This window comes from Hemitrygon akajei, chromosome 11 (assembly GCF_048418815.1).
Source record: "Hemitrygon akajei chromosome 11, sHemAka1.3, whole genome shotgun sequence".
Classification (NCBI taxonomy): domain Eukaryota; kingdom Metazoa; phylum Chordata; class Chondrichthyes; order Myliobatiformes; family Dasyatidae; genus Hemitrygon; species Hemitrygon akajei.
In genome coordinates this window covers 101,948,088-101,968,824 of record NC_133134.1, presented here as the reverse complement: position 1 = coordinate 101,968,824, position 20,737 = coordinate 101,948,088, and the positions used below count along the sequence as shown (strand labels likewise).

Sequence of the window (20,737 nt, the reverse complement as noted above, 5' to 3'; positions counted from 1 at the left end):
TAATTGGCTGCTGTGAATTACTCCTTAGTTTAAATTCACGGTAAAATGAACCAAAATGGGAGATGGCAGAGAACGCATTGCTAGGGATGTAAAGAGGGTAAGCAGGAATGATGGAATTGCTCTGTTATTTCGTGTCCCTTTTAAGCTGACCCAAAGCATTTGCAACAAATGGCTTACTTCTGTGTGGTAATAAGTCACAAAATGCTTCACCTCATATTTTCAGGATTAAATTGCACTGACTATTTACCTGCCTACCTTCTTCTTCTTGGGCCCTTAGCTGGCAGTGGAGCATAGGCCATTGATGACCTCCTGTCTCCATCATCCAAAGTCAATGGTGTTGTTGGAGTTCAACATTTCTGTAATCTGTTGCATGCACCGTAGAGGGGATTGGCCTATACAGCTTCAGTACAGCCTCACTGGCCTGTTTCCACCTCTCACGACAGAGAAGCAGAGTTAGACTTCGAGACGCAACTGCCTACCTTACCAAATCAGTATTATTTTCCAGCCAACAACTCATTAACAATAGTATCATAAATGTTTGCACCATGTACCATAGTTCCTATATTTATAACCGGATTGTTAACATAATTATGACCCTCCATTGTGCTTGCCATTGATGTTGCATCCTAGCTGGCTACATATATGCAAGTCAGGGCAGTACAATTTAGAGAGCAAGTTGTTGCCCATGCAGCAGGCTCTCCCTTTCTACAAAGCTGATGAATCCAAAGGAACAGCAGAGATGAATAGAGTTTAGCACTAGAGGTGTTGCAGAAGTCGCCAGTCAGTGTTGAACTCAACCTAAGACTGTCTAGGCAACTTCAGCTCTGGATTTTCTTCAGGGTTTACTCCCGAAGCCTTCTCCAAGAGTGGGTATATCCGCAAGGCTGCAGAGATTTGAGATCCATTTTCCTTCTCCTAGATGAGCTGCCAACCATGGCTGCCTGGAATGACGATCCCTGCGATACACCTGTTAGCACAATAAAATCCCAGTCACAGAATCAACCCTCGATCATAACACTCTGCCTCCTACACAAACCATTTCTGGATCCAGTTTGAACAATTGCTCACTATCCCATGGGTTTTCACTAGTCTCCTATCTGGGAGTTTCTCAAAGGCCTTACTCAAGGCAGACTACATCAACTGCACTACCCTCATCGATACACTTAGTTGCCTCCTCGAAAAATTCAATTAAGTTGGTCAGACGGAAACTCTCCTTAAACCTCTGCTGACTATCCTTGATTAATTTCTGCCTCTCTAAATGCAGATTAAGGCACTCTGTCATTTTTATTCCAGTGATTTCATTAAAATTGATATTAGTCTTATAATTATACAGCTTATTCTTGCTGACCTTCTTAAATGAAGGTATTATATTCACTGTCCTCAGGTTATCTGGCTCCTCCGGTATTCAGAAAAGATTGCCCGATCCTTTTATTTTTGAATGATATAAATAGATTTTCCAGCAAATAGCTGTTCTCAGTCACACCCCATCAAATCTTCCTCCCATCCAGGATATTAATTTCAAGTCCATAATAAATCTAAAACTTGAGTTATGATCATTATTTTGGAATAGTTTTTCAAATGACACCTCCTTCTATCCATCTATCTACATTGCCAAAGATGTTTATTCATTTCCATTGGTGCTGCTTGACTTGCCGAGTTCCTCCAGCATCTTGTGTGTGTTGCCAAAGAGTCGGTCCAGTACTGCCATTTCTGCAGCACCCTATTGACAAAATGAATCAGAAAGACTCTCCTAGACACAAATTAAGAATTCACCCCCTCTAAGCCTTTCACAACAAGTCCAATACTTCATTAAGAAGTCTTTAGTTGCAAATGCTTTGGGTCATCTTCAAAGCGACCCTACTTGGAGTAGTAGTGGAGCAGTTTTGGTCGCCTTACTACAGGAAGGATGTGGAAACCATAGAAAAGGTGCAGAGGAGATCTACAAGGAGGTTGCCTGGATTGGGGAGCATGCCTTACGAGAATAGGTTGAGTGAACTCGGCCTTTTCTTCTTGGAGCGACATAGGATGAGAGGTGACCTGGTAGAGGTGTATAAGATGATGAGAGGCATTGATCGTGTGGATAGTCAGAGGCTTTCTCCCAGGGCTGAAATGGTTGCCACAAGAGGACACAGGTTTAAGGTGCTTGGAAGTAGGTACAGAGGAGATGTCAGGGGTAAGTTTTTTTTAATGCAGAGAGTGATGAGTGTGTGGACTGGGCTGCCGGCGACAGTAGTGGAGGCAGATATTACAGATTACAGAGAAGATTTACTAGAATGTTACCTGGGTTTCAGCACCTAAGTTACAGGGAAAGATTGAACAAGTTAGGTCTTTATTCTTTGGAGCATAGAAGGTCGAGGGGGGACTTGATAGAGGTATTTAAAATTACGAGGGGGATAGATAGAGTTGACGTGGAGAGGCTTTTTCCATTGAGAGTAGGGGAGATTCAAACAAGAGGACATGAGTTGAGACTTAGGGGGCAAAAGTTTAGGGGTAACATGAGGGGGAATTTCTTTACTCAGAGAGTAGCAGCTGTGTGGAATGAGCATCCAGTAGAAGGGGTAGAGGCGGGTTCGGTATTGTCATTTAAAGCAAAATTGGATAGGTATATGGACAGGAAAGGAATGGAGGGTTATGGGCTGAGTGCGGGCCAGTGGGACTAAGTGAGAGTAAGCATTGGGCACGGACTAGAAAGGCCGAGATGGCCTGTTTCCATGCTGTAATTGTTATATGGTTATATGTTATATGATATGATAGGGTCTCTTTAAGAGACTCCTGGATAGGTACATGGAGCTTTGAAAAATAGAGGGCTATGGGTAACCCTAGGTAATTTTTAAGGTAAGGACATGTTTGGCACAGCTTTGTGGGCCAAAGGGCCTGTATTGTGTTGTAGGTTTTCTCTGTTTCTAACTGTCAAAACTGATGTCTTTTTCTTTCAATCACAACACCAAGCTCTGAGACTGTTGTCTGAGGGGAACATTCAGATGGGCTAATAAATGGAGGGGATGAAAGAGTGGCAGAAACTGGCAGAAGAATTGCCCTAATGAGACAGGTGAGAGAGTTTGGGTTTGTATTACTTGAGCTTAGAAGATGAGGGACGATCTTATTCAAACATTTCAGATCTTAGGAGGGATCAACTATGTAAATTTGTTTCCACTAGTGGGAGAGTCACAAACAAGGAGGCATAGTTTAAAAAGACATAAACATAAGACATTAGAGCAGAATTATACCATTCAGCCCATTGAGTCTGCTCCCCATTCCATCATGGCTGATTTATTATCCCCTCAATCCCATTCTCCTGCCTTCTCCCTGTACTGTAACTTTTGACACCCTGACTAGGCAAGAACTCATTAACCTTTACTTTGAATATACTCAATGACTTGGCCTCATCAACTTCTGGCAATGAATTCCAGATTCACCACCCTCTGGTTAAAAAAATGTCTTCATCTCTGCCCTAAATGGACATCCTTGTATTCCGAGGCTGTGGTCTCTGGTCTTAGACTCATCCACTACAGAAAACATCCTCTCCGTACCCACTTGATCTAGGCCTTACTATATTCGACACGTCTCATTGAGTTCCTCCCTCATTCTTCTAAACTCCAGTGAGGGCTCCTCATATGTTAACCCTTTCATTTGTGGGATCATTCTTGTGACCTCCTTTAGACCCTTTGCATTGCCAGCACATACAGTATCTTCTTAGCAAAGGACCCAAAATTGCTCATGACACTCCAAGTGCAGTCTGACCAATACCTTATAAAACATGACATGCTTTGTTTTAGATTCTACTCCTGTCAAAATGCATGCTAACATTGCATTTGCTTTCCTCAACACCAACTCAACCTGCAAGTTAAGTGAGGAAGGCAGTCATTTAAAACTGAGGTGCACAGACATCAATGATAGATACACAGAAAGGGAGTTGAGGGCAGCAAAGAATTGCCATGATCCAAGGGCAGGTTTGAGGGGCCCAGTGTCTTATCCCATCTCTTGTTTGCTCGTTGAGCTCTAGTGAAATATGAAAAAAAACAAAAGCCGCAGAAGTCGGAGATCCAATCACAGAAAACGCTGGGAATGCTCAGCGGATTGTGCAGCATCCATGGAAGGAAGCTTTGGGGTCGTAGACTCTGCGGCAGTGTCCCGCCGCGCCTTCTGTCCCCCTTACGTTAAGGGGTGAGTTACAGAGTGGAGTCCGGGGAGAGCGGAGATAGTTCACGATACTGGGATCTTACTTTGCACACAATGGCTGCCCAGTAACATGTCGAACGGCCTCCCAAGCCTCCCTCCTGGTAGTGTCGACCTCACTTTGAGGGGGAAACGGCAGCACCCGGAAAATGAATGGTCAAGGAACCCTCCCATCTCCTCCACCCACCATCATTCGCCGCCGGCACCATAGCAACCAACGTATCACGTGCGCTGATCTTCCTCCCGGCTGGAACCAACGACCCCGCCGTGATTGGTTCGCCGTGAGGCACGTGATTCCCCACTACGCCTGCGTGGTTTCCAAAGCAACGGAATCTCAGCTTCCTCCTCGCCTTCGGGACGGAGTAGGATGGCGGATTCTAATCTCAGTGTTCCTCCTCCGTACGGGATGGAAGGATACGATTTGGGAGCGCTCAGCGTACAGCAACAGGAAAAGCTGTGGGACCTGAAGGTGAGCAGAGCACTTTATCCTGGTGATAAACCTCGGAACAGGACGTAGATGAGCCTTCCGCGCCGTCGCCATGGCAACGCCCAGATCAGCCAATGGCGATCGCAATACTGTTGTTAAAAACCTGCCTCAGCCAATCATACTAGAAAGGCGGGATGAGCGTTTGGCTCCCTCGAATTTGAAATTAAAACAGAAGATACTGAATTGAGTTTATTACTTACATCTTTTATATACATGAATAAAAATATTTACGTTATGTCTCCGTCTAAATGTACAATGTGCATGCAATTTATAGTAATTTATAATAGTATGTGCAACGGGACAGTCATTATAATATAGAAATACAGTTGTGTTAGCATGAATTAAGCAGCCTGACGGCCTGGTGGAAGAAGCTGTCCCGGAGCGTGTTGGTCCCGACTTTTATGCTGCGGTACCGTTTCCTGGATGGTAGCACCTGGAATAATTTGTGGTTGGGATGACTCGAGTCCCCAATGATTCTTCGGGGTCTTTTTGCACACCTGTCTTTATAAATGTCATGAATAGTGGGAAGTTCACATCTACAGATGCGCTGGACTGCCCGCACCACTCTCTGCAGAGTCTTGCGATTGAGGGAAGTACAGTTCCCATACAAGGCAGTGATGCAGCCAGTCAGGATGCTCTCAATTGAACCCCTTTAGACAGTTCTTAGGATTTGGGGGCCCATACCAAACTTCTTCAACCACCTGAGGTGAAAGAGGCGCTGTTGTGCCTTTTTCACCACACAACCGGTATGTACAGACTACGTGAGATCCTGGGTGATGTGTATGCCAGGGAACTTAAAGCTGTTCACCCTCTCAACCCCAGAACCATTGATGTCAATAGGGGTTAGCCTGTTTCCATTCCTCCTGTAGTCCACAACCAGCTCCTTTGTTTTTGCGACATTGAGGAGAGGTATCAGGAAGGTTAGTCAGCATCTTGGAGTTAATGTGAGGAAGGCGGCTTAAGACGCTGGCTAAGAGCAACAGTCAAGGTAGCGAGACATAATGTAGTTATTGGTGAAGCTTCATTTGGAATACTGTGTACGGTTTTGGTCACCCCGTTATAAGAAAGCCCTGTTTAAACCGGAAAGGGACAGGAAAAAGTTCGGAGATTCTTCTCCGGACTGGAGGGCTGAGTTGTAGGTAGAGGTTGGCCAGACTTCAAGTTCAGGTTCAGTTTATTGCCATTCAACGCTACACGTGTATCCAGCCGGATGAAACAATGCAAGGTGCACAAAACTCACATAGAGTAATATTACCACAAATAATAAGGTGCATTTACAATACAATTTAAACAGTAAGCAGTTAATACTGCTGGTGGTGCTTATGTGATTATTCCTGGTGGTGGCAGGGAATTAAGTATTCTTATGGCTGGGGGGCGGGGGTGGCTGGGGTGAATTGGCTTTTTCCCATCTTGAGTTAATTGGCTTAGTTCTACGGTACTGCTGCCTGATGGCAGTAGGTCAAAGAGATGGTTGGACGGATGGAAGAAATCACTGACAAAAAGGGCCCTGAGTACACAGCTCTGATATATATCTTTGATGGGTGGAAGAGAGACCCCCATGATCCTCTCAGCAGTCCTTGCAATCCTTTATAGCGATTGCGGCCAGATGCCTTACAATCCCCTCTACCAGACAGTGATGCAGCTGCTTTTGATGGTGCTCCTGTGAAAATTGGTTAGAATAGGTTTTTTTTAGGTTAGTTTGTTTTAGTTTGGGTTTTTTTTTCTCTTTTTATAATTATAATCATCTTTTTCATGGTTAATTACTAAGAGATTAGGAGGTTAGACTCCATTTGTTACTTGGAATATGTGTTTCTACATGTTAACCGTTATTAATATATTCCTGATCTCTATGTATTAGTATTAATATTGTTTTTTGGAAACTTAATAAAAAGAAAAAAAAGAATAGGTGAGGAATGAGCCTTGCTCACCTCAATCTCCTCGGGAAGTGTTTTCTTGACCAAAAAGAGGGTGTTGAGGGAGCAGGTGAGATTGTCTTTATGGATTTCTAGGTTTTTATGCCCTCTTCTCACTACCATCATTGTGTAGGTCCCACACCACCAGGTTCAGGAACAGTTATTATATTCCAACCATTAAGTTCCTGAACCAATGTGGACAATTTCAATCACTCTGAACTAATTCAATAACCTACAGACTCATGTGCAATTAGATCCTCGATTTCCTCACTTGCAGGCTACAGTCAGTTCTGATTGGCAAAAACATCTTCTCTATAATCACTATCAGCACAGGTGAACTGCAAGGCTGCATGATAAGCCTCTTGCTTGATTGGCTTTATGTTGATGACTGTGTGGGTAAGCCCAGATCCAATGTTATATTCAAGTTGCTGGTGACACCACTGTCGCTGGCCAAATCTAAATCAATAGGAAGGAGATTGAGATTGACCTCTCCTGGACACAGCAAGTAAGTGCAATTACGAAGAAGTACAGCAGCACCTCTACTTGCTTAGAAAATTGTGAAGATACAACAACATCTAAAACTTTGATAAAGCTTTACAAATATGTCATGGAGAATATATTGACTGGTTGCATCATAGCCAGGTATGGAAACACCGTTGCCCTTGAACAGAAAATTCAACAAAAAATAGTGGATAGAGTCCAGTCCATTATGAGTAAAGCCTTCCCCACTGTTGAGCACATATGCTTGGAGCACTGTTGCAGGAAAGTAGCATCCATCAACAGGGACCCTCAACATCCAGGTCATGCTCTCTTCTTTCTGCTACCATCAGGAAGAAGGTACCATTCTGTGTCTGACCAATGTGTTATTGTGTTTGTTACATTGATAGCTCGGAGGGCTATCTTGTTGAAATGGAAGGATATATTAGCTCCTACTTTGTCACAATGGTTCTCTCAAGTGATGCTGTGTCTTAGCTTGGAGAAAATTAGAAGTCGAACCTTTGAACCTTTATTTGATTTTGAGAAGAGATGGGGCTCATTTGCTCATTATTATCATTTCAGTGGAGGATAGATTTCCTCCACGATCTAAATGTAAATTTTTTTGATATATTTTTCTTTCTTGTTGGCGGTTTGATGCTTATTTTTAGAAGCTTTCTGTATGACACATAACTCCAGGGTTGTACCCCCAATGGGTTTCTTTTTTTCCCTCACTTTTCTTGCTTAGTAGGTTTTTTTTGATTCACAAAATTTTCAATCTTTAAGATAATTTTTTGAGGCATTATAAGTGTTGTTACTTTGATGCACCTGTGTTATTTTTGAATAATAGTAATAATAAAAAGATTTGAAAAGAAAAGGAAGAAGGTACAGAAGCCTCAGGGCCATAAGGTTCAGGTACAATTATTGTCCCTCATCTATCAGGCTCTTGAACTTCACTCACCCCATTACTGATCTGTTCCCACAACCTGGACTCATTTTCAAGACTCTTCATCTCATGTTTTCAATTTTTTTGTTTATTAATTTATTTATTGCACTTTTTTTTTGCACATTGGTTGTGATTTAGGGTGAGAGGGAGAAAACTTTAAAAGGGATACAAGGAAATCTTTATCATGCAAAGGGTGTGTATGAGTGGTGGTGTGAACTGTCATAGATAGTGGTTGGGGAGGTACAGTAGTATCATTGAAGAAGCACTTGGAAGGATGATGCTGAGAGAGATACCGTATGTGCTGACTGCAGGAAATTGGACTAAATGGTTGAGCTGAGTTGGAGGTAGATACATTAGGGAATTTACAAGATTTGGGTACATTAACGAAAAATAATTGAAGGGCTAAGTTAAACGGAACTTAATGTAGGTTAAAAGATTGTCACAACACTGTGGCCTGAAGAACAGGGCTGTGCTGTGCTGTACTGTTCTATGCTCTTCAGGCTACTATCCATGCTGTATCGCTCTTTGACTCTAAAATTGAGGTCACACACTTCTGTAAAAGGATCTTAAAATGGAAAGGAACTGTAACTGAGTGTTCAGCAGCATCTAAATCAGGGGTTCTCAATATGGGATCTGTGGATTCCTTGCTTCATGGTGTTGGACCGTGGCATAAAAAAAGGTTGGGAACCCCTGATCTAAATGTTCTAGTGAATCAATAGGTGCAACAAAACATTACAGGTAGGCCCAACGGAATCGATGGGGTTCGTCAGCCGTAGTTGGCAACTCATCTAGGAGAAGGAAAACTCTGATCTCAAAGTTTCACTGCGTTGGGGCTATACTGACTCATGAGGAAGGCTTTGGGAGTAAACCCCGAGGGGGAAAAAAAATTCGGAGCTGGAGTCCCCAAGGCAGTGATGAGTTCAATACTGTCTGGAAACTCCTGTGATGTCGGTGGTGCCAAACTGTATTGGTCTCTGCTGTTCCTTTCAAATCAACAGCTGCATGGAGAGTGGCAGCCTGACGTATGGGCATCAGCTTTCTCTCCACATCGTACTGCCCTGGCTTGCGTATACATAAACACCTAAAATTCAACATCAATGGTTGACCCTGACCAATGAAGGCCCCAGGAATGTCAGTGATAATAAATCTGTTTCTGAATGTATATGTTGAGAAGGTCATAAAGAAGGGAACGGCTTCAAACTAAGGAACCAGTCATTTAAAGTGGTGGTGCTAGAAATTTTATTCCCTCAGAGTAGTGTATCTCTGGAATTCTTGAACTTCCCCTCCCCAGATGATGGAAGCCATATTATTAGATATATTTAAGACAGAGACAAGTTTTTATTTAGAGATACAGGCTCTTCCAGACCACTGAGCCTACACCACCCATATGTCCAGTTAATACTCTAACCTATCTTTGGAATATGGGAGGAAATCTGAGCACCTGGAGAAAATCCACATGGTCGTGGGTAGAACATACAAATTCCTTACAGAGAGTCACGGAGTTGAATCCGGGTTGCTGGTGCTATTCTAACCGTGATGCTACCAAGACTATTTCTCAGCTTATGGGTTGATTGGAGAAAATAGTCATTATCTGTGACTGCCACACTGCCAGGAGTGCTTTACCTTTGTGTATTTCAGATTGTATGGGGTGTTGAGAGATGAAGGGGTGAAGGGGCTTGTCATGTCCAATCTGACACAGCTCACTCAACTTTGGACCTCACTGGTCTCTCGGCTCCCATCTGTGGCTCCATGTAGCTGTTTAAAATGCGACAGTGGCCACACCTCAGTACACCACTTTGGCAGGTGGGCCTGATACCCCGGTGAGATTGGGACATACTTGTCCTAGCATGTGAAGCCAGCTCCGGCAGACTGGGCAGATGAGATCTACAATAAGATCCAACGGCCAGGAAGGTAGTTCTACAATGCTCTTTGGAGAGCGAGGGGCATGACAAGTCATGGTCATTCACTGTAACCAGGGAAGTCCCAGCTTGTGACGACTACTCATACCACAGGACCCAGACTTCTGATGTCGAGAGAATGGAGTTGCCCCAGTGCAACTGCTTTTCCACTTTTTAAATTCTACTGCACAGGTCTCCTGTCATTATTGGATGTAACAGACAGACAATTTCAATGATCCCGATTGATAAAGATTGACATATTGAGGAACTGAAGGTTCAGGGGTTCTGGCACAGAAGAAGCTAGTTAGATCAGCTATAATTGTATTGAATGGTGGGGCCTGGTGACCTGCTCTGGTTTGCATGTTCTTGTAAGGGAGAAACAGTTAAACAGTCACGTTTGATGTGGCTGTCAGCCTCTTGGTTAGGCAACTTTGTGATGACAATTAATTAAACAAAAAGCAATAACATGTAGCTCTTAACCACACAATTTCAATTGAAAGGGGTGTTTTGATTTACAGTAGCTGGTGAAAGGATTAGGGAGAATTGTAGAATCATTGAACATTATAGAACAGAACAAAGACCTTTGGCCCATCTAGATCATGCTGAATTATTAATCTGCCTCATCCCATCAAACTGCATAGCCCTCCATACTCCTTCCATCTATGTACCTATCTGAATTCCTCTTAAATGTTGAAATTGAAACTGAATCCAACACTTCTTCTGGCAGCTCATTCATACTCTGTTCCACCACACTCTTCTGTGCCTTACCACTCACCGTGTAAGTCCTTCCCTGGATTGCCCTCCCAAGTTGCAACATGTCACCTTGTCTGAATTATGTTCTATCTGTCATTTTTCAGCTTATTTTTCCAGCTGGTCCAGATCCTAAAGGGGTGGCAAGAGAGCAAATTGCTGTGTACAAGGATGAGGGATGCAGAAACCTTCATCACAATGTATAGACCAAGTGGCTAGGCTGATGGATATAATGGGATCAATGCTCTTCCACATTGTTAACCTTCTGTAATTGCATGAAGACACAAAAGAATACAGATGTTGGAATCTGGAGCAACAGATGAGATGCTGGATGACCTCAGCAGCACAGGCAACCTCTGTACAGGGTGATGCTCGACCCACTGGACTATATCTGCTGGTGCAATTGAAGGACAGTCAGCATTTCAAGTCAAGGCCCATTTTCCTGTACAAGTGATAAATGCAGTCTCTTTGGTTTAGATTTTCTGTCCCAATACATCACCACGTTTACATGGGCAGATGAAACAACAAAGGCAGATGCAGAGTAATGCTCCCTCTGCACAGTCTCATTACATGTTCTACAGAGTACTGCTTCTGCACTGTCCCATCAAAGATGTGTGGGGCAGCAGCAGGCTGTGAGAGATAAAAGCAGGGCTCCCATCTTTGGTCCTTCACTACAGTGGCATACTCTGAAGTCTGATTATCTGCTTAAGGCCCGAGAGTGAGAGTGTTTTCTGAACCAACATCCTCCACTTAAAGAGACAGATTCCCCCAGCACTAGGTCATGTTTGCCATATTGGAGGGACACACGCGTAAGTTGTACCCTGGAGCTAGCGCTGCTGGTTTCATTGCACGGGTAATGATTCTCTGTAAGACTTGGGGATTGGTTTAGCTACATCCTTCCATAGTTAATAATTCCCAAACCTCTTTTGGTTGCAGATAAACACACGGATAGCGAATGAATACTACCTGAGGGAGCACCCAGAGGTGGAGATTCTACTGAGAGAGTTCATGAGGTGAATCGTTCAGACTATAATTAGCCAGGGCAGAATGCAGCAGAGCCGCAAGTTGTCAACAGATATGGGAGTGGGATTGAGACAACACTGACAGGCACTGTGGTGTTACAATATATGTGTTATTATTGTTTTTTTCAAAGTTCAAAATAATTTATTAAAGTACATTCTGTATATATTGCAATATAGAACCCTGAGATTAACTTTTTTGCAGGCATATTCAACAAATTGACAATAGAATAACCAAAATAAATTCAGTGAAAGACTGCACCAACCTGGGCATTCAGCTAGTGTGCAAAGACAAAAGTACTGTGCAAATACAAAAAGAAATAATAATAATAAATAAATAAGCAGTTCATATTGAGAACATGAGATGAAGAGTCCTTGAAAGTAAGTCCATGGGTTGTGGGAACATTTCACTAATGGGGCAGGTGAAGTTGAGTGAAGTTATCCCCTTTGGTTCAAGAGCCTGATGGTTGAGGGGTAGTAACAGTTCCTGAACCTGATGATGTGAATGCTGTGGCTCCTGTACCTTCTTCCTGATGGTATCAGCAAGAAGAGAGCATGACCTGCGTGTGGGGGAGGGGGGATCCTTGACCTTGGATGCTGCTTTCCTGCAACAGCACTCTGTGTAGATGTCTTCAATGGTGGGGAAGGTTTTACCCATGATGGATTGGGCCATATCCACTACTTTTTGTAGGAATTTGGAGGATTTTATTGTGTTACTTTCTGTGTTTTTTAGTGCTGCATTGGATCCGAGCACCAATTATTTGGTTCTTCTTTACACTTGTGTACAAGAAATGAGATTGAACAAACTTGAATACAAAGCTCAGAGTTTGGAGCAATGGGCAATGCCTTGATTGCAACCTGTGAAGGCAGGAAATGTCAATGGTGGTTCCCGGGTGTGTGTATACATTGAAGTGACGTTTACTGAGTATGATTGCAGCAGCTCTCAAATCAGATCTCTCCCATGTGTTTACTGACTGTTTTAACAGTTATCTGAGTGGTCACGTAGTGCACCAAAAGATTCACAGCTCTTGCGTTACTGCCATGGCAGCTGTGGGTTGTACATTCTCTCTGAAAGTTGGGAACACTTACAGGTGATTGGCTTCAGTCACAAATGAGCTTAGATCAAACACTGTTGCTGTTCCTTTCCAGGTCGGTGCTCTTGAAGAAGCCAAAAAACATCCTGGAATTTGCTGCTGGTGAGTTTAAATCCGTGATTATAACTGAATTGGGACAAACACGATCTTAACTCTTTACCTGACACAGTGTGGCATACATGCAGATTAAAGCTCCTTGTAGTCTGCCCCATCGCTCTCAGTGCAGGCACAGCACAAGTGAGAAACTGACTTTCCCTCTGTTCTGTCCTATCACACACTGAGGGCAGGCACAGGGTAAAGCTCCTTCTACACTGTTCTGACGTACACTCTGCGGGCAAGACCAAGAGCGGCCCAATCTCTTGTGAGTGGTTCTACACACTCGTGTTCTGTAACACATTCCGAGGGCAGGGACAGAGTAAAGTTTTTTTTCACATTGCCCCATCACAGACTCAGAGGGCAGTGACAGCGCAGATTACGCACAGAAGGAAAGACATCCAGATGACCCTGTTTGAGAGCGAAGGGTGCTTACTGAACATGACTAGAAGTGTCACCCTCCAGGTGGTGCAGCCAGCTCTGCGGTACTGGCTTGACTCCCGACTGGAGTCACAGTGGCCACTGATCTGGGCAATCAGATCACGCTGCTAACTGACCCTACCTGTTCTGTGTCCTGCAGAGTACTACACTGACGCAAGGCTTCCAGAAAAGATCCAGAGGAAAGTGTACGAGCAGGAAAAGATGTTGAAATGAGAAGTGAGTGGGGCAGCCCACAGGGACGGATGTGACCTCTTCGCTGGGCATTGACCTCTTGAACCACATATAACACCGATCCCCACCCCTCGGTGGCCATCATGGGGTGGAAACCATTAAACCTTCCTCTGATTTGTATGTGGGTTGCGAAATATTTATCTGAATTACATTTCAACTGTAAAGTCCCCTCTCTCCCTTGCGCTATGTCAAGTAGTGTGCCGCACACCGAATCACAACTGGACACATTAAACAGGGCATTAAACACATTAAACTTGTACTGCACGTTCTTTGAACTACATTTTGAATTTACAGAAAAGGGAGCTGAAGATCTGTGACTCAGCTAAACATTCCAAATCCTCTCTGCCTTTACAGTTCACTGTAATCCTTTGGGATGTAGGTGGAGGAGGGTGGTGTAACCCCGTATCTTTTGCCACAGGGACTCAGTCCAGAGCCCTGCTTGGTGGAATGGGCCACTTGAGCAGTTGGGGCCTAATGGCTATCGTCTCTGACATCATTTCGGGGTGGATGACAAAGTCAGATTTCAGCTGTTTCCATAAAGTCCGACCTTTTATTTCTGGATTCCTGGAAAGGCTGAAGAAAATTAGTGGAAGTCAGGTTCAATTATCATTCAAACATACATGAATAATGTGAAATGAAACAACATTCCTCTGGGGCCAAGGTCTTACACACATTACCGACGGCCCACAGCATAGCCCAAATAACACATTTAGTTACCGAGTGAATATCAGAGGGCAGCACCAAACAGGCTTGGTACAGTTAAACCTAGAGCCGCAGCAATTAATTTGATAATTCCCTGTTTTGAAGAAATGTGGGGAGAATAGGGTAGCACAGCAGCATAGTGGACAGCATTATTTTATTACAGTGTCAGCAATCTGGGTTCAATTCCACCATTGTCTCTAATTTGGTAGGCTGAAAGACCTGTTTCAATGCTGTGTCACTCGATGCCATTGAGGAAGAAAGAAATGGAGACCAGGAGAATGTGCTCAGGTTACTGATTACACCTTCCAAATCCACCACCTTTCCCAAAAAAGGACGAGAACACCACCTTCCAAGTTGTACACTGTTCAAATATGGCACCATTTCTTCACTGTGCCTGAGTCTAAACCTCACAGATCCATCCCCAACAGAACAGAACCTTCACCAAAGACTGCATTGTGGTTTACTATTCATCTGACAAGGCCACATTCATCACAAACTGCCCATGACAGGGATTCTGCGAAGCTCTCTGCAGTAGAAGTGGAGGAACTGACATGATTGTTAAGAAGGCGTATGGTGTGTTGCATTTATTAATCAGGGATTGAGTTCAAGAGCTGCGAGGTAATGTTAAGCTGTATAAAATCCTGGTTAGACCTCACTTGGAAGATTGTGTTTAGTTCTGGTTGCCTAATTATAGGAAGGATGTGGCAATTTTAGAGAGGGTGCAGAGGAGATTCACCAGGATGTTGGCTGGAACAGAGAGCATATCTTTTGAGGAAAGGATGACCCTGCTGGAACTTTTCTCTTTTGATCAAAGGAGGATGAGAGAGGCTTGATAGAGGCATAGATCGAGTGCATAACAGGACACCTTTCCCCAGGAAGAAAATGGCAAATACAAGGGGGCATAATTTTAAGATCAGAGGAAAGTACACCAGGGTGTCAGAGGTGTTTTTTTACAGAGTGGTGGGTGAGACAGATACATTAGGGACATTTAATAGACTCTTAGCTAGGCACTTGAATGATAGGAAAACGGAGGGCTATGTGGGAAGGCAGGGTTAGATTGTTCTTGGAGTAGGTTAAAAGGTCATCATGGGCATTGTGGGCTGAAGATCCTGTATTGTGCTGTGCTGTTCTATGTTCTAGAAGATGGCTCAGCTTGCCGTTCTCTTCTCCACCTCCCCTCCCACCCCCAACCCTGTGCCGTACACACAATGTTTATAGAGTTTAGGGGCCTGAGGCATTGACTATAAATTCTAATCAGCATTGGCAGAGCGCCTTTCATTGGTGGTCTCCTCAGAGCATTTACAACCCCCAGGAAGAGGGCTTAGGGAAAATGGGGTCTGAGCATACTCAGATTGTGCAGTGAATTCCAGCGTTCAGATCTCTGTAGGCGCAGCGGTCCATTGTAGAGCAGTGGAGTAAGAGAGGCACAGAGTGATTGGAGGTCGGGGGGGGGGGGACAGAGATGGGGAGGGTGCAGATGGCTGGAGGAGGAGGTTATAGGAGAGTGAATGGTGCAGGGGGTTGTAGGACACTATGGGGGGATACTGTAGCGATTTGAACAAAATGCGAGTGTGTTCAGCAGTGTCCCACCTTTGACAATGTCTTTGGAATGTACTATTCACCCTTTTAAGTCACAGCTAATTAGTATTTTATCACAGTCCCTTGGTGTTGACCATATCCCTTTACCTTGAGCCAACAAATGTTTAGCAACCTCAACCTTGACACTTTCAATTGACCATCAGGGTTTGGAAGCACAGAAATTTTCCCATCCAGCAGAAATGCTGGTTTGGGCCTCCTGCTTATCCTGAGTGGAATGACAGATGTTTTGGATAAACACCTCATCTGGAAGGAGTCTCCAAAAAGGCGATTAAGCACCTGTGAGTCAGTGCCTGCAGTACTAACAGCTGTCAGGAGGGTGAAGTAGTTCCTGGCCACCACCAGCAACTCGGAGGGAGACAACACCCACAAAATGCTGGAGGAACAAATGCTGAATGCCAGGAAAAGAGTAAACAGTCAAAGTTTTGGTCCAAGACCCTTCATCATGACTGGAAAGAAAGATGAGAAGTTGGAGCAAGAAGTTGAGGAAGGGGAGGAAGAAGTACAAGGTGGTAAGTTGGCAGGTGAAAGGGGTGAGGGGTGAAGAGCTAGGAAATTTATAGGTGAAAGACATGCAGGTCTGGGAATCCAAGGAGAAGGGGGTAAAAGACAAGGGGAGGGAGGCAATGGGCAGCTAAGGAGATATGGTGAGAGAGGGAGACAGGAATGGGAAGGGTGATGAAGTAGTGGGAGGGCAATTACCGGAAGTTTGAGAAATCGAGCTTCATGCCATCATGTTGGAGGGTACACTGATGGAATGCAAGGTGTTGCTTTTCAAACCTGAGCGTGGCCTCTTCGTGGCAGCAGAGGAAGCCATGGACTGACTGGAAAGTGGAATTGAAATCAGTGGGGGAAATGAGATTTAATGATGGAATCCAATGGTGATGGGAAACTGTTTGTGGTAGGAGGGTTGAGAATCAGGGGAGAGAGACCTATTGGGCATGAATTACTTTACATATAACAATAAGAAGGGAGTGACAGGGAATGGGGTAGGGTGTGGGAAGTAGAGGGGGTGAGAATGGGGAGGGGTGTGGGGGGTGGAGGGGGAATAGTGAAGAGTGTGGGGTGTGAAGGGGTATGGGGAGGAGTGTGGGGGAATGGGGTGGTGTAGCAGGAGGAGAGTGGCACAGAGAATGGGGAGATGTGTGGGAGATAAAAGGGGTAGAGAATATAGTTGGGTTTTGGAGATGGATGGGGTGGTTGAGAAAGGGGAGGGGTGTTGAAGTTGAGGTGTTCACAGTGAGTAGGGAGTGGTGTGGGAGGTGGAGGGAATGATAGTGAATGGGGCGGTTGTGAAAGTTGGAGGGGGTCACAGAGGATTGGTTGAGGTGTAGGAGGTAGAGGGGGCAATCAGAATTTGAATCAGAATCAGGTTTATTATCACTGACATGTGATGTGAAGTTTGTTAACTTAGCAGCAGCAGTTCAATGTAATATATAATATAGAAGGGAAAAAAACCCAAAATAAAATAATAAGTTAATCAATTACAGTATATGTATATTGAATAGATCAAAATCGTGCAAACAACAAATAATATATATTAAAAAATGAGGTAGTGTCCATGGGTTCAATGTCCATTTAGGAATCGGATGGCAGAAGGGAAGAAGCTGTTCCTGAATCATTGAGTGTGTGCCTTCAGGCTTTTGTACCTCCTACCTGATGGTAACAGTGAGAAAAGGGCATGCCCTGGGTGCTGGAGGTCCTTAATAATGGACACTGCCTTTCTGAGACACCGCTCCTTGAAGACTAGCCTGTAGGCTAGTTTCCAAGATATAGGGAGAGGTGTGGGAGTTAGAGGGGGGTAATAGAGAATGGGGAGGGGTGTGGGCGGTAGGGGGAGAAGAGGAAGGGGGAGAGGTGTGGGAGGTAGGGGGTGATTGTGAAAGTGGTGGGGTGTGGGAGTTAGAAGAATGGGGAGTAGTGTGTGTAGTGGGGGTGAAAGTGAATTGGGAGGGGTGTAGGATGGAGTACTGGTTTCAGAGTGAAGTGGGGAGTAGAGGGGATGTTAGGAAATGTGGAGGGGTTTGGGAGGTAGAGAAGGTCATAGAGAAATGGGAGGGGTATGGGAGTTAGTGGGTGTCATCGAGAATGGGGAGGAGTGGCAGAGGTGCAGTGCATGAAATAGAATGGGAAGATTGCATGAGGTAGAGTGGGAATTAGCGAATTTGGATGGTCGTGGAGGAAGAGGAGGTGACAGAGAATGGGGAGGCTTGTGGGAGGTAGTGGGGGAGCTAGAGAATGTGAAGGATGTGGGAGGTGGAAAGGGGTGAAAGAGAATGGGGAGAGGTGTGGGAGGTAGAAGGGGTGACAAAGAATAGGGAAGCATGTGGGATGTAGAGGGGGTAATAGAGAATGGGGAGGGGTGTGGGAGGTAGAAGGCAGAATACAGAATGGGGAATGGTGTGGGAGGTAAGTGGAGATAGAGAATAGAGAATAAGATAGAGAATAGGGATGGGTGAGGGAGGTAGAGGGGGACAAAGAAAATGCACAGAGGTGTGGGAGGGAGAGGGGCCACGGAGATTGGCGAGAGGTGTTGGAAGGAGAAGGTCACAGAATAAGGAGGGGTGTTCAAGGTAAAGGGGGGGGGGTCACAGAGAATGGGGAAGGTTGTGGGAAGTAGAGGGAGTGTTCGAGAATGGGGAAGAGTGTGTGGTCGAGGGGGTGATTGAGAAAGGATAGGTCTGAAGGAGATTGAGAGGGTTATAGAGAATGGGGAGGTGTGTAGGAGGTGGAGGGTGATGAGGAATGTGGAGGTGTGTACATGTGAGTGACTGGAGGGAGTTACAAAGATGAGCTGGAGTATGAGGATGCCTGTGAGAAATTTTTGAATTTGAACAGCCTTCTAGGGGAGAAATGTACAGCTGCTCCTCCCCCGCCCCACCCCATCTCTCTCCTTAGCATGAGTGGACAGCCAGTCAGGTTTGTGGCTCAGGGCTGCATTGGACGTTGAGCCACCCATTCTCAGAGAAGCTGACCAACGCTGTGGTCACTTACCTGAACGCTGTCTGGATGGTCTGACCTGGCATTATGGTGGAGTCTTTTGGAGGTTTCTCCTGTGCTTCTCGTAGCTGCTTCTCGAAGAAACACTTCCCTGCTGTTGCCTTGCCCAGGTACTTGGCTACATGGTCCTTCTCTGAGCATAGAGGGGCAATAATGTGTGGGGAGGGGGCAGAGGTGGCGGTGGGTGGGGGAATGGGAGATGAAAGTAGGGTCAGTCAGTGGCTGTGCATCTTAGACTGGTCCCTCCGAAAGGTAGAGACGTGGCATGATAGCGCAGCTGTCAGCATAATGGTATTGCAGCCAGTTCAATTCATGTCACCGTCTGTAAGGAGTTTGTACGTTCACCCTGTGACTGCATGTGTTTCCTCCAGGTGATCTAGTTTCCTCCCATATTAAAGATACTGTTTCGTAGGTTCATTGGTCACAGGGTGTAATTGGGTGACATGGGCTTGTTGGACCGGAAGAACCTGAAACTCTATCTCTAAATAAAATAAAATCAGTCAAGATGGAAGGGTCAAAGTAGCAGAATTAGGCCAGATGTCTTATAGTCTAATTTGAGAAATGAGGTGAATGATTATCCTCAATATTAAGACTGCATTTAATGGGTTGTGGCATCGAGCAGCTGGGTGAAACTAAAGTCGGTGACCATCGAGGGGGAAACACATTGTTGAAGTTGAAATTAGCACAAGGAAAGATGAAGATCAGTGAATCCCAGTTCCAGGAGATCCTCCAACCAGTGTCCTGGATACAGTGATCTTCACTTCTTCCTCAGTGACTCCATTATAGTGCCGGGCATGGGAACAATGTACTGTTACATTTGTAGCACCTCTCCGCAGGCAGCAAAACCCAGCTGAAGCTCAAGCATGAGCTGTTCATGCTTCCAACATGTCAGCCAGTATCCAGCTCCAATAGGGGATATTCCTGACATTCAATGGCATTGCCATCTCTGGGTTCCCAACTGCAAGCAACACGCTGGCACTGACTAGAAACTCAACTGCACCAGCTACATCAAAGGGGCAACACACACACACGTGATGCTGGAGCAACTCAGCAGCTCAGGCAGCATCTGATGGAGAGGAATAAACAGTTGACGCTTTAGATTGAGACCCTTCCCTTGGACTGGAAAGGAAGGGGGAGAAGCCAAAATAAGGAATTGAGGGGAGTGGAAGGATTAATTGTTGAGATCTGGTGAGGGGAAAGGTGGGTGGGAGGGGGAGGGGGTATGGAGTAAGGAAATTGGAATTGATAGGTGGAAGAGGTAGGAAGAAGGAGGAATCCAATAGTGGAGAGTGGAGCATGGAAGGAGGGGGAGCAGACAGAAGCGATAGGTAGATGAGTAGAGAAGGGGTGAGAGACTAACCAGAATAGGGAATGAAAAAAGAGAGGAGGAGGGAGGACCAGAAATCGCTGGAAGTTGGAGAAATCTATACTTATACCATTAGGTTGGAGGCTACCCAGACGGAATATGAAGAGTTTCTCCTCCATGGACCAATATGTTGGAATGGGAAGCCACCAGAAGATCCTGCTTTTGCAATGGACAGTGAAGATGTCCTCCAGTTTCCATCAGCTTTCACCAATGTAGAGGAGGCCACACCGATACTACACCGATGTCATCCACAGAATGCACTGCAGTAACTCAACCAGGACACTTCGACAGACTCTCCATCATGAGGTGCAATGCCACCATCCCTTCCAAGTAGCATGGTATCTGGACATGGAAGTACATAACTGCTTCCATCGCTGAGTCTAAACTAATGAACTCCCTGCTCCACCATTCCATTGTGGCTGATTACATACTCCTCTCAACCCCATTATTCTGCCTTCTCTGCATAGCATTTAGGGCCCTTACTAATCAAGAACCTATCAACCTCTGATTTGTTCTCCACAGTCATCTGTGGCAATGCATTCTACAGATTC

The 20,737-nt window shown here is 45.0% G+C and overlaps 1 protein-coding gene across 1 annotated transcript; it reads left to right on the top strand.

The window, feature by feature from the left end:
- Window positions 1-4,471: 4,471 nt before the first annotated feature.
- LOC140735169 (RIIa domain-containing protein 1-like) lies at window positions 4,472-13,771 on the top strand. The gene is made up of 4 exons (XM_073059964.1): window positions 4,472-4,645; window positions 11,581-11,657; window positions 12,813-12,859; window positions 13,431-13,771. Exons 1-4 carry the CDS (start codon window positions 4,544-4,546, stop codon window positions 13,502-13,504), a joined length of 300 nt encoding a protein of 99 aa, XP_072916065.1. The 5' UTR covers window positions 4,472-4,543; the 3' UTR covers window positions 13,505-13,771.
- Window positions 13,772-20,737: the final 6,966 nt, after the last annotated feature.

Coding starts and splice junctions, on each gene's coding strand:
- LOC140735169 (XM_073059964.1), top strand. CDS start 4,544: ATGGCGGATTCTAATCTCAGTGTTCCTCCTCCGTACGGGATGGAAGGA. Junction 11,658..12,812: donor CTACTGAGAGAGTTCATGAG/GTGAATCGTTCA, acceptor GTTCCTTTCCAG/GTCGGTGCTCTTGAAGAAGC. Junction 12,860..13,430: donor CATCCTGGAATTTGCTGCTG/GTGAGTTTAAAT, acceptor TGTGTCCTGCAG/AGTACTACACTGACGCAAGG.